We start from the raw sequence: 12,109 nt of genomic DNA, 5'->3' as shown, positions 1-12,109 counted from the left end.
GCATCACAGAAGGCCACTTGTGTATCCCACCCTGTGTTGGGCCAAATATACCTGAGTCTCTCATGTGTCCTTCCCATCTGAACAGGAAATAATCCCTGTTTACAAAACGTCATCTGTTATATGTATTCAAGCAGTTGTGGATAGTCTGAGGAAAAAGACTCACTCAGACAACCAAAATGTTCTCTCCCGGATCCCCTTTAACTAGGTTGCGTTGGCTATTTTTCACTGAAAGGTAGATACTTTTGAGGGAAGAGGAAGCTGTTACTAATAACGTCAAAACATGAGGCTTAAGCAAGGATTATACTGTGTAAATGAGAATGAAGGTACAGAGTCCAAATCCCCCTGTCCTAATTACGCTTTCTCTGAAGTCTTTTTCTGTCATTGGTAACTTCCTTCCTTCACCTCTTCCCTCAAGATCCTCTGCTCCCGACAAAACAAGCCATCTAGAAGCCTCCGGGGGCAGGGGACAGGGGTGCATAGAAGTTCTCCATGACACTCCACCCTTCAGGTCCTCTCTTGCCTTTTAGATCATCTACTTGCATGCCATGCCCCCTACTCTCAGCCCTGTGCAGACTCTGTGGATATGGCAATGAATAGGGTAGACCAGAAGTCTGAGCTCTGATCTTCAAAATGTATAGAAACATCATACTCTCCTGGATGCCCAGCTCTCTGCCCTCAGGGCTGTGTCTGCCTCTTTAGCAGGAGATGCACTGGTTGGAAACAGCCTAGAGCCCAGGTCCTGCTACTTGCTATCTGTGAGAGCTCAGTGAATTAATTCCTCTTCTAGCAAATCAGGCTGAAGAAAATAACATCCAGGCCTCCCAGGCTGCCAGGAGGTCAGAGATGCATATAAATCTCTTGCACCCACTGCCACACAGCAAGTATCATGGAAGCATTAGCTATGATGAATCCTTCCTGTCCATACTCACCTCTTTCAGGGACATTGCCCCCAGCTCCTTTGATAAGATGTACCATTACCCTCCACTTCCCTCTTGGCTGTTTTCCATCTCAGAGACCTGAGCGTGTCTTTATCTGCATCTTCCCCTTTATCATCTTTTCCTCTCAAGCTAGTCCTTGAGAGAAGGGACATGGGCTAGCTAGTGGCCCCAGCTAGCACAGGGGGCTAGCCTTCAGTAGTGCTGAGCAGAGAAAGGGTTGAGTGTGAGGCAAAGGTGAACCACTCAGGGGCACGCTGCCTCAGCACGGGATCCATGAGTGCCCTGTATCTTGTCACATCCCCTAGCACCCGACCGACACCTTGCCCATAAAAGGTGGCTCCTGAATACTTATGGAATCAAAGCATTTGTGTTAATTAACTTGCAGCAGCTGATTTCCTTTTTGGTCCTTCCCACTGTCCCCACCCACAAAAGCATAAGCATGCTGATGCAGGCTCAGTATCTAGAGCTGTTCCCTCTGTACCCCTGTTGCTGTCAGCACAGCTCCTGTTGGTATGTGGCTGCCCAATAAATGGATGTGAAAGCACAAAGACGCAGACAGCATGGAGGGATTCCAACCATCGCAGGCCCTGGGTTCCTGTGCATCTCAGTCATTTCACTCTCCTGAACACTGGAAGGTCCAAGAGACTCAAGGAGCCAAGCAAACCACCAGACTCGGAAGAGTGCTGGACTGAGTCTTCTGGAGAGGGGGCAGTGATGATGGGGAGGAGGTTTGTTGAGTGGATCCAAGAATGTGAGCTCTAGTGGTGTTTACGCCCAAGGATTTACTTGTGCCATGGACAGGGCTCTCTGGCTCCCATAGTCTCAGCTGCCATTTGAAAGCTGGGGAAACTGAGGCTGTCAGAGTCTGCAGCAGACCCAAGGGAGCAGCAGGAAAGCTAGACTGTTTCCATATGGCAACGATCTTACAAAGGTCCAGCAGCAGCATTAAGAATAATGCAACTGGGGCTGGAGAGATGACTCAGAGGTTGAGTCTTCGCTTTCCTTCCAGAGGACCCAGGTTCAATTCCCAGCATCCACATGGTGACTCACAACTGTCCGTAACTCCAGTTCCAGAGGATCCAATGCCCTCTTCTGGCCTCCAGGGGCACCAGGCATAAACATGGTGCTCAGACTCCCATTCAGCTAAAACAAAGCGATTCAGCCAAAATAGTATTTTTAAAAGAATGTAATTAATATTAGTTGAAATTCTTATGGGTTAAATAAGTAGAGATTTTTCTAGAGTGTCTAGGGCCAGAGTCCCTCCAAGTCTCACTGGTTTCTCATGCCATTAGCCAGGCTTTGCTGAGAATGTACTCCTCCATAGCTAGCTTAGGCTGGTGGGATGTCTACTTGAATAATTTGCCTATTTTTAGGTGGGTCTTCTTGGCTTGTTTGTTGATGAGTTGTAAACATTATTTCAGTATTCTTAAATTTTATTCCATTTATTTATTTGTGTGATAATATGTATGTGTGTGTGTGTGTGTGTGTGTGTGTGTGTGTGTGTCTAAGTCAGAGGATAGTGGTTGTTTCTTTCCTTGTACTGTATGGGTCCCATGGATTGAACTCAGGTTGTCAGGCTTGGGGACAAGGGCCCTTACCAGCCGAGTTATTTTACCAGCCCATTTCTCTAATTTTTAATACCAGACACTTATCAGATATATGACCCATGAACATGTTACTCACTCCAAAACTTGGCTTTGCCCTTTCTTGATCACATTCTTTGAGACTTTCAGTTTTGGACCAAGTCCAAGATGGTCTCTGTCATTGCCTGTGGCCATTGCGAGATTCCATTGCTGACTCTAACTGTGCTCATCTTTAAGACGTCCCAGCTTTACTTCTGATAGGTTGCTGGTCCATTTGGGTTCCATTTCTCCATCTAGTGTGAGGTGGGCGTCTGCCAGACTCCTTTCTTCCACATGAGAATATCAGTGGTCCAGCACTGGCTGAACAGACACGGAGTGTCGTTGTTGACAATGTAGCGTGGGTTTGACTTCATTTCTAGACTCTCAACCCTGTTTGCCGTGCCCACCCTTACGTGCCCCCATGCCAGTAGCTTAGTGGTTTTGCTTTGAAATCCCTGAGCGTGAGGATTTTGCTTTGGGGGAATCATTTGGTTACTTGTGTGCCTTTGCTTTTCTGCGTCTGTGAAGGGGACTTCTGGGATTTTGATGGGGATCATGTTGAATCTATCTACTATGTTGTTTTTTGTGCTGTTGCCGACTTAATATTACAAAGCTTAATATTTCCAATCCATTTTCAGTTACCCTTCCCGTTTTCTTTACGTTTTAAAAAATTCAATACGTCGTAGTTTTGGCGTACATGTATTTAAAATGTATCCCCAAGTACTTTATTCTTTGGTTATTATGTGAACTGCTTTCCTAATTTTATTTGCATATTTTATTGCTGGTATATAGAAACACCACTGCTTTTGGTCTCCGCTTCAGCTGTCACTGAGTTTACTAGTTCTAACAGTTTTTGGGAGGTGGGGAGTGGGGTTTTTGGTTGGTTGGTTGGTTTGTTGGTTGGTTGATTAGCCCTTTTTTTTTTTTCTTTTGGAATACGAAAGTTTCTATTTTTCTCTATAAAAGAGCATGTTGTCCGGAAACAGAAACATCATCTTCTGTTTGCGGTTCACGTATCTCTCATGCGTGCCCGTTCATTCTCGCTAGAACTTCCAATGCAGGGTTGAAGGCAGTGATAAAGCTGGCGATCCTTGTCTTGCTCTTAATCCTGGGGACCAGTTTCCTTACTTCTGTGAGGCCCTACATCATAAGCGGCCATTTCTTTGACTCCCTCTAATTGCCCGTCCCCTCAAACAGCCTACATACAATCATAAACTATGTGAACTGGATACCATAGACTAGGTAATTTAAAAGAGATAAAGATTCTAAAAGCCGAGAAGTTCAAAAGCTGTCAGCAGAGCAGAGGTGGAGGGCAGTGCTCCTCGCTGCGTGCTAGTGCGGAGTCTTGGAGGGGGTCGCTCCCTGAGACAGCGGCATGGAAGCTCGTGTTTCTCTTTCCTTATAAAGCCACTAGTGCCATTCCAGGAGCCCAACCTCATGACTTCAACTCATCCTAATGACCTCGCCCCAAGTCCCACTTCCACATATCCTTAACATATGACTCTGGGGACAGGGCCCCGAGGACTCAAGCTGAGAGGGACACAGGCAAACCATGTGCAGTTTCTCAAAATGAAATGAAATTGTTCATGGTGCTTTTCAAACTTGATTTTTCACACAAAAAATTTCTCAGGGACATTTTCCCTCTTGATGATCTCCGTGATTTCTTTTTTCAAGATTTCTTTGATTTTTAATTCTGTGTTTGTAAGTAAGAATTTGAGTGAATGTGGCTGTCTGCTCAAGCTGAAAGGGGCATCGGGTCCCTGGGACTGTAGTTCCAGGCGGTTTTGACTTGCGGGACCTGGGTGCTAAGAAGGAACTTGGTCACTCTTCTCTATAGAGCTCTGGCTCCGGCCCCTCCCTCTCCTTTGTGATAACTTCCGGGATCTCTTGGTACAGACCTTTTCAATAACCTTGGTACAGGCCTCTCCTTGTGGCCACTCAGGTAGCTGCCCCATTCCTCCCTCGCCAAGCTCGGGACTTTACTAGGATGTACTCTGCTCGCTTCTATCCCTTGATAATCTCTCTGTGTGTGTTTTCTGTTTTATTGACTGTTTCTAAGTTTCTCTCTCATATCGGAACCTTTGGTGAAAGGGAGCTCAGGCCCCACTGCAGCCACACACCCTGATGGGCACCCTGTGTGTTTGCAGGAAAGATCTGGGTTCCCAAGCAGAAGCCAATGGATCCTGTGCTGGAGAGTGTGACGCTGGAACCAGAACTGGAGGAAGCCCTAGCAAATGCCTCGGATGCAGAACTGTGTGACATTGCAGGTAAGAGACATCACAGGAGAATATATATGTGTGTGTGTGTATGTGTGTGGGTGTGGTTGCAGACCCACTTGTTACCATGAGACCACTCCCTAGAGGAATGGGACTGAAGCCCATGGAGGGACAGGGTAAGGGCCCTGTCCTATCCATTCCCACCAGATCCTGCCCGAGCCACCTCGTAAAAGGCCTGGAGCGCCCATGGCTGTGCCTCTCCACCCTCATGGTTGCTTCCTTACCATCTTCCCAAGCAAACCCAAGTGTGGCCTGCGACTGCAGACGCTCCGCTGCCACCCTCCTTACCACCGCCAAGCCCCTGCTCCGCGCACCCGGCACCCCATCTCTCTGAGGGTCACTGCTACTGTATCTGCTACTCCACCTGCCTCTGCCCACAGTGTGCCCGGGCTCAGTGAGCAGGAGGATCACTGCAGACCAGTGCCACAGGGGAGGGAAGGATGAGGGAGATGAGCTGGCAGCAGGTAGACTGCAGGGATAAAGGCAGGTTGGCCACACAGACACAGTGGGTTCTGTGTCTTTCATGAAAAAGGAGGGCAGTAGGGGAAATTCTGAGTTCAGTTTGGGGTGCATGCCGTCTGAGTTATCCATGGGTCACCCAGATGGAAGTAGCCATGTGTGATGTCCTAGCTTTCTGCAGGAGGTCTCATTTGGGCGTGGTCAGAGAGGCCAAGCTCCAGGAAGAACACCCGGCAGGCAGAGCCTGGGTTCATGGAGTGGGGCAGGCCCGGCAATGGGGCCCATCAGCCAATCACAGGAGGGCAAAGGGACAAAGGACTCTGAGAAGCCAGGCATAGCCACTGTAAGAGAGCCAAGAAGGCAGAAAGGGTCTCAGGCTGCCCGGAACCGTGGAGCTGAAGCCCAGGCCAAAGGCTGTATCTGCCTTTGCTTCATCCAGTCTGCCAGCCTCTTGGGATGCTATATGTAGCTCTTGGTGGCACTGGGGCAGGAGGCCGCTGATGGCCTTCCTCTGTGAGCAACACTGTTGGGCAGTGATTTAAACTGTGTACTAGTGGTGACCGTGGGTGGTGGAAATGAAAGCCAGGTTGCAGGGACCTGAGGAGGGATAGTCTCTCAGTTCAGACATCCCTTCCCTCTGTGACAGACAAAGGTGGTAAGGTCCAGAGGATGGTTGTCACTCTAAGCAGCACTGAAGGGGCTATCGGTCCCAACAGGAACCCAGTCATGCGGCTCAGTAGCCAGGCTTGCTCCACAAGGCTCACTGGGTCATGTGAGATGCCGATACCGCCGTACCAGATCCTTCAGTGTGCCTGTGCGTTTCAGCCACCTACCTTCCCCAACATGTCCCTTGATTTCTGGTTAATCTGGTTAATCTGAGAGTGTAGATACCCTGCCCTGTCTCTATCTGGGGCCTTCTCTGAGTCCCTGCATAACACCGTTCCCCTCCTTGGGGCATGCAGGATTAGTAAATGACCACTGTCAGAGAAGGCTCCTGCCACAGTCTGAGCCACAGCAGAGCAGCCCTCCTGAGCTGGGCTGAGCGTCTGGGCCTGCTCTTGAAAACATTTTCCTTGTTGTTGTTGGCAGACTGTTAGGATCTGTCTAAGATCCCAGGCCCCCGTGATGTTGGGGAAGGAGCAGGATGTGTGTGTGTGTGTGTGTGTGTGTGTGTATGCACGCTCGTGCTAACCGACTGTCCTTCAGTGCCTGTCATTCTGCTTCCAGCCCTTACAAGGTGGCAGTGGAGCATTTGCTAAGTGACAAGCGTGTCCCAGGTGCTGTGTAAGTAGCCCTCTACACAGCTCGGTATTTATTGACCATGACAAATCCTATGAAGTAAATTCTATTATCGTCTCCATCTTACACCGAGACACCAGCTGTTCCTAGGGCCGAGACAGCCAAGGAGCCGAGATGGTGACAGGCTCTGGCCTTGGGTAAAACGCAGAACCGGACAGTCGGAAGCAAGCTGTCCTGGATGGACGGAGGTGTTGGTGTGGCCAGCTCACCAGAAGGTGTCAGTTCACCCAGGAAGTGATAGTTTGACTCTAAAGTCTAGAGAGGGACATGAGGGTTTGCAGGCTGCCTGCTCCATGCTCTCCCCATGTTCCCATGAGCCAAGTCTTGACTAGGTCCCCCACACACAGTACCAGTCACCCGGCTTCCTTACCTACCGTGTACCAGGCTGTGAACTTGGTGCTCGTGAAAAACAACTAAGATGCCGAGGGAACAACCCTGTCTGTCTTCACCGAGCAGGCACTACACGGGCCAATGAGACATGGCCAGTAAGAGTGTCATTGAGTGGGCAGGAGCAGAGGAGAGACGCTTGGATTAAGTGGTAGGGTAAATAAAGACATGGAAGACAGAGTCAGACAAGTGGGGGTGACAGTGACAGTGTGTGGGGGGGAAGGTCCAGGGTGGGACATCAGGCTCAGTGGGAACTCCCATCCAGGTCAGGAAGGTGCTTATGTAAGAGCTTCCATACCTGAAAATGTCAGGAGGTAACGGAAGAGAGGTTCGTTGTTGACAACCCACACACTAGCTCATTGAGCTGATGTACATTATAAAACACCCCCATATTTTGTTAGGACAAATGAGTTCCATTCTCTGCCCTTGACAGCCCAAGAGGTGCATAGGAGGACAGACCAGAAATGGATCTTAAGTGTGTGCTCTGCTACCCTGTGGCTTTAGCTTATCAGCCACTGGGAGTCAGCTACAAACCCTTGAGATTATCAGCGTCTCCTAGTCTCACTCAAGGATTTTGTCTAGCTGGGTTTTAGACACCCTTGCATTAGGGCAGGAATGAGAAAAGGAGCCCCACCCTTCCCACCCTTTGGAGGGAGCACCCAACTCCCAAGGGCAATGGCCCAGGTCTCGCTGGCCTCAGGCCGTTGGTGGCCTCCATGTCTTTAAGCACCCATGCTCTGTCAGGAACAGTTTGCCAGCACCCAAGTTCGGGTCCAGAGTCAGCTTCAGCACCTGTACCTAGGATGTGAGAACACAGCCCTCGCTCCACCCAGGATCGCTCAAGCCCACGGTAACGGGAGAAGCCGAGGATGTGTGCTGTGATCGCACTGCATTCTGAGTGGACATACAAACGGAAGAAGCTCTGCCAAGGCAGAGAGAGGAAACAGAACTCAATGTTCTTTTTTAGAGTTCAAAAATAGTCCTTTTCGAGTTTTGAGGAATATCTACATTAAAAAAAAAAAAAAAAAAAATCAAGCTCCCTGATGCTTACAATTGGCTGAGGCCTACAAAGAAGGAGACAACAGGGAGACATCAGGGCTTTCATTGCTTTCCTCACTCCTGGGGACACAAAAACAAAGCCAGAGAGAAAGCTACAACTGTGTGCCTAGGGCCACTGAGCTGGTAGTGACCATTTCGAGCCACGCTCTCCCCAGCCCCGTTTTCTTCCTTTCAGGAACCCAGATCTCCTCTTATCTGCCAAGTGGTACCCTTCCTTCTTCAGCCTGCCATCAGCGCAAACCAACCACCTCTCCATCTTTCTGTTAGTTCTAGGATTCTCCAGATGTGGGGCTGCTGTAGCCTTTAGAACTCTTAGTGGCCCAGTAGGCACAGTACTTACCTTGATATATACTAGGAACATCTCTGCGGAGTCACCTTTCAAACCAGGTCCTTGTTAAGTGTGGGAGGGCGTGTGACAGCCCCATCAGGATGCTTATTCTAGAACACCGAAGAAGGCTAAAAATGTAAGACTTGCTGAGCGACTGCTGAGCCCCAAGGGAAGGTAAGAGTTCAGCATTCAAGCACACACTGTTTTGCGGATGCGAAACCCAAGGATCCCAAAGAGGAAATGACCCCTACAAGGTCACCAAACGAAAAAAATAAAATAAAATAACAACCCACAGCTCTTTGTCCTTGGTCCCCTTCCACACTCCAGTGCCTCTGTTTGGCCCATCATAGGATGCTGGAGTTCAGGCACCAAATATGTTTTCCACTTTTGCTTTTGTTTATTTATTTCCTCATTTCTTGGTGTGTGTTCTGAGTCAAAAACAGGCATTAAAAAAAAAAAAAAAAGTGGTGTACTTCATAGGATCCCAACCTTGGCAAACCTGAGAGCTCACTCTGCTGTGGGGGTGGGCAGGAGCACCCCTCTGGAAGACTGCCTCGAGGAGATGTGACTCACCTGCTGCTGACTCAGCCCCGCTCCCTCAGCCCACAGGGACACAGCCTAAATTAAAACCTCGAGAGCTGGAAAGGCAGCAGCTGCCCCTCTCCCCAGCCCTCCACAGCGATGAGCCGATGAGCCAGCAAGGCTAATTTTAGCTGAGAAGATTCCGAGGGGAGAGAAACAGAAGGGACTTTGAGATCATCTCATCTGCTGGTTCTCGGTTCCCATTGGGGCACCAACATCATCTCAAGGAATTAGGCATAGCTCTGCACCGCTGTAATCCCAACACTTGAGAGGCTCGTGAGTTCAAAGTCAGCCTGGGCTACATAGCATCTCTCTCTCTCTCTCTCTCTCTCTCTCTCTCTCTCTCTCACACACACACACACACACACACAATTCAAAGAGACTGTATGTACCCTTCGGTCCGGGACACTGACACCGTTTTACAGCTCCCCAGATGGTCTACATGTGCAGCTGTGATTGAGGGGAGGAGTCTTAAATCACCCTGGCTGGACACAGGAGATCAAAGGCCAGTTAGAGGCATGACTTGCAGAGGATGGCACAGAGGAGGTGGTCAGGACCAGAGCTTGATCTCCTACATCTTCTTTGAGACCTGTCCTAGTCTCCCTCTACCCAGAACATATCTACTGAAATAGAAATTTGGGAAAAAAAAAAAAAAAAAAAAAACACCAAATCTTTTGCCATCTGCCCACTAGAGTCTAGAAGAGATTGAAGAGTATCCCCCCTGACCTCTGGAAGCCTACAGCCCAGCAGAGAAAGCAGATAGGTGTCCTGGTACCACCTTTGTACTGAGGTCCACTGTGGCATAGAAAGGATACTAGGTACTGGGGGCAGGGTGGATCTAAGAAGGCTCCCTGGAGAAGGAAGAGGTACACCAAGTCTTGAAGTAGTGAAGATAGGATGGTTAATCAAAATATAGATTATCCAGTTGAGTTTGAGTTCTAAATAAACAGACTTTGTAATACCATCTCTTTAGGAGGCTGAGCCAGGAACATCGAAGTTCAAAGTCAGCCTGGGCTACATAAGGGTAGCCTGGGCAATGGAGGGAGATCCTACCTCAAAATAAAATGTAAAAAGAGGGCTGGGAATATATCTCAGTAGTAGAGCACTTGCCGAGCGTGGCATAAGCTCCTGGATTGGATTCAGTTTCCAGACCTAAAAAAAGGCCCCCAAGTTTTGAATAATATATCTCAAATATTGAACCGGGAATATTTGCGCTAAGGGATTATCGTGGACCCAAAGGTCTTTTCTGGCCCGGAACATGTGCTATGTGGAGAAGGGAAGTTACTCTTGTCCCACCACCTGTCCAACCCAACCCTGTTTCTCTTCCCTGTCTCTCCTGACCTCCGACTCCATTCATCTGCTTCTGTGCTTTACCACCAGCACTGCCTGGAACGTTCTCTCTCCCTTTCCTTGACTTGGCCAACAATCGACCATCCTTCCCTTTCCCAGGCCCCTCTTGTGCCTTTCCTGGATGTCCTTTCCAACAGTTGACCCCTCCTGAGCTTATTAGAGTTTTAACAGTTGGCCTTGCTCAGCCGCTTGTTCCAATTGGGTTGTAGGCACCCAGCAGATGCCAAAGAAATGGGTGAACAAAAGAACAGCGTGTACTGGGGCTGGAAGGTTGGCTCAGCGGTTAAGAGCACTGACTGCTCTTCCAGAGGTCCTGAGTTCAATTCCCACAACCACATGGTGGCTCACAACCATCTGTAATGAGATCTGATGCCCTCTTCTGGTGTGTCTGAAGACAGCTACAGTGTATTTATATGTAATAAATAAATCTTTATTTAAAAAAAGAATAGCATGTACTGAGAATACTGTGCTGGCATCTCCATGTTGTTCTATGCTGAATGTTGGGAAATAGCAGAAAAAGCCAAAGTCACAGTAGCAGATGTCTCCCCAGTAACAATGGGGTACTGACCTGACAGCCCCCACCCTAAGTTGAAAATATCACAAATCAAGATGTGCTGGGCACAACAGCACGCCTGACTGGAGGTGCCACCATTTTCTTTCCTTCTGGTGATGGTTGATTGACTGAGCTCAGGTTCACTGACCTGATCTAGAATCTCTCCGGCCTTGAAAAGACAGAGATGTAAATCAAAGTTCCGCTTCACTCTCAATACCTTCACAAAGCTGGGAGATTATAATGGGACCACTGTAATTTGACAGCAGCCAGAAAAGACTAGATTTTCAACCAGGGCAGAGGTGCTGGCAAGGGAAAATGGGACAGCCTGAGAAAGACCTCGGAAGGTCAGAGGAATCTGAGAGACAGGGAAGAAGATGAAGGTACCCTCCTTAGAAAAGATACTTTCGGGCTGGAGAGATGGCTCAGTGGTTAGAGCACTGACTGCTCTTCCAGAGGTCCTGAGTTCAATTCCCAGCAACCACATGGTGGCTCACAACCATCTGTAGTGAGATCTGGTCCCTCTTCTTGTGTGTCTGAAGACAGCCACGATGTATTTATATATAATGAATAAATAAATCTTTAAAAAAAAGAGAGAATTTAAAAAGAAAAGATACTTGCTGGAAAGACTCATTCTGTTGGGTTGTATTGGGTGAGTGTGTACCCCTGGGACCTCAAGGAGATCTGGAAATCTGTGGCCACAACCAAAGGGAGATCTGAGGAGGTTGGGTGTCTGAGAATCACATGGATGAAAACTAGTATGAAACTAACCCACAGTTTTACATTTTTGTGTGCATGTTTCTTACCATTTCTGTGAGCAAAGCCCCTGGGAGGTATCTCCGACCTCAAGAGCAGAGTCATAGATCCCCCTTTATCTCCACAGCTATCCTGGGTATGCACACACTCATGAGCAACCAGCAGTACTACCAAGCCTTGGGCAGCAGCTCCATCGTGAACAAGGAAGGGCTCAACAGTGAGTATACCCGGCCCCGCTAGGCTGCCATCCCTTTCCCTTGCCAGACCCCTAGACTGACTCTCGGAGGGCACCTTGGGAGAGACGCCTCCTCCTGCATCGTGGTGCCATACTCCTGAAACTCTGGATCACTGCACGTAGTAGGCAGACACATGGCTCGAGCTTGTCCGTTTGAGTCTGCTGGGATTTTATGTCTCCTTATCAAAGCCCTCTTGGTCTCAATGTCACATTTTCTTCTATAGGTTTTAGAGATTTACTTCTTGTATTCGGTGTCTCAATCCTCCCA

The 12,109-nt window shown here is 48.7% G+C and overlaps 1 protein-coding gene across 2 annotated transcripts in view; it reads left to right on the top strand.

Moving 5' to 3' along the window:
• Positions 1-12,109, top strand: part of TMOD1 (tropomodulin 1) — a 68,984-nt gene that overhangs the window by 36,761 nt on the left and 20,114 nt on the right. For both annotated transcript variants that reach the window (XM_080940117.1, XM_080940118.1), the window contains exons 4-5: positions 4,708-4,827; positions 11,734-11,823. In XM_080940117.1, the coding sequence (XP_080796243.1) occupies positions 4,708-4,827; positions 11,734-11,823 (210 nt within the window). The remainder of the gene's footprint in view (positions 1-4,707; positions 4,828-11,733; positions 11,824-12,109) is intronic.

This window comes from Micromys minutus (assembly GCF_963924665.1).
Source record: "Micromys minutus genome assembly, chromosome: 28".
In the NCBI taxonomy this organism is placed as follows: domain Eukaryota; kingdom Metazoa; phylum Chordata; class Mammalia; order Rodentia; family Muridae; genus Micromys; species Micromys minutus.
The sequence above is the reverse complement of the archived record's forward strand: the minus strand, read 5'-3'. Positions and strand labels throughout refer to the sequence as shown.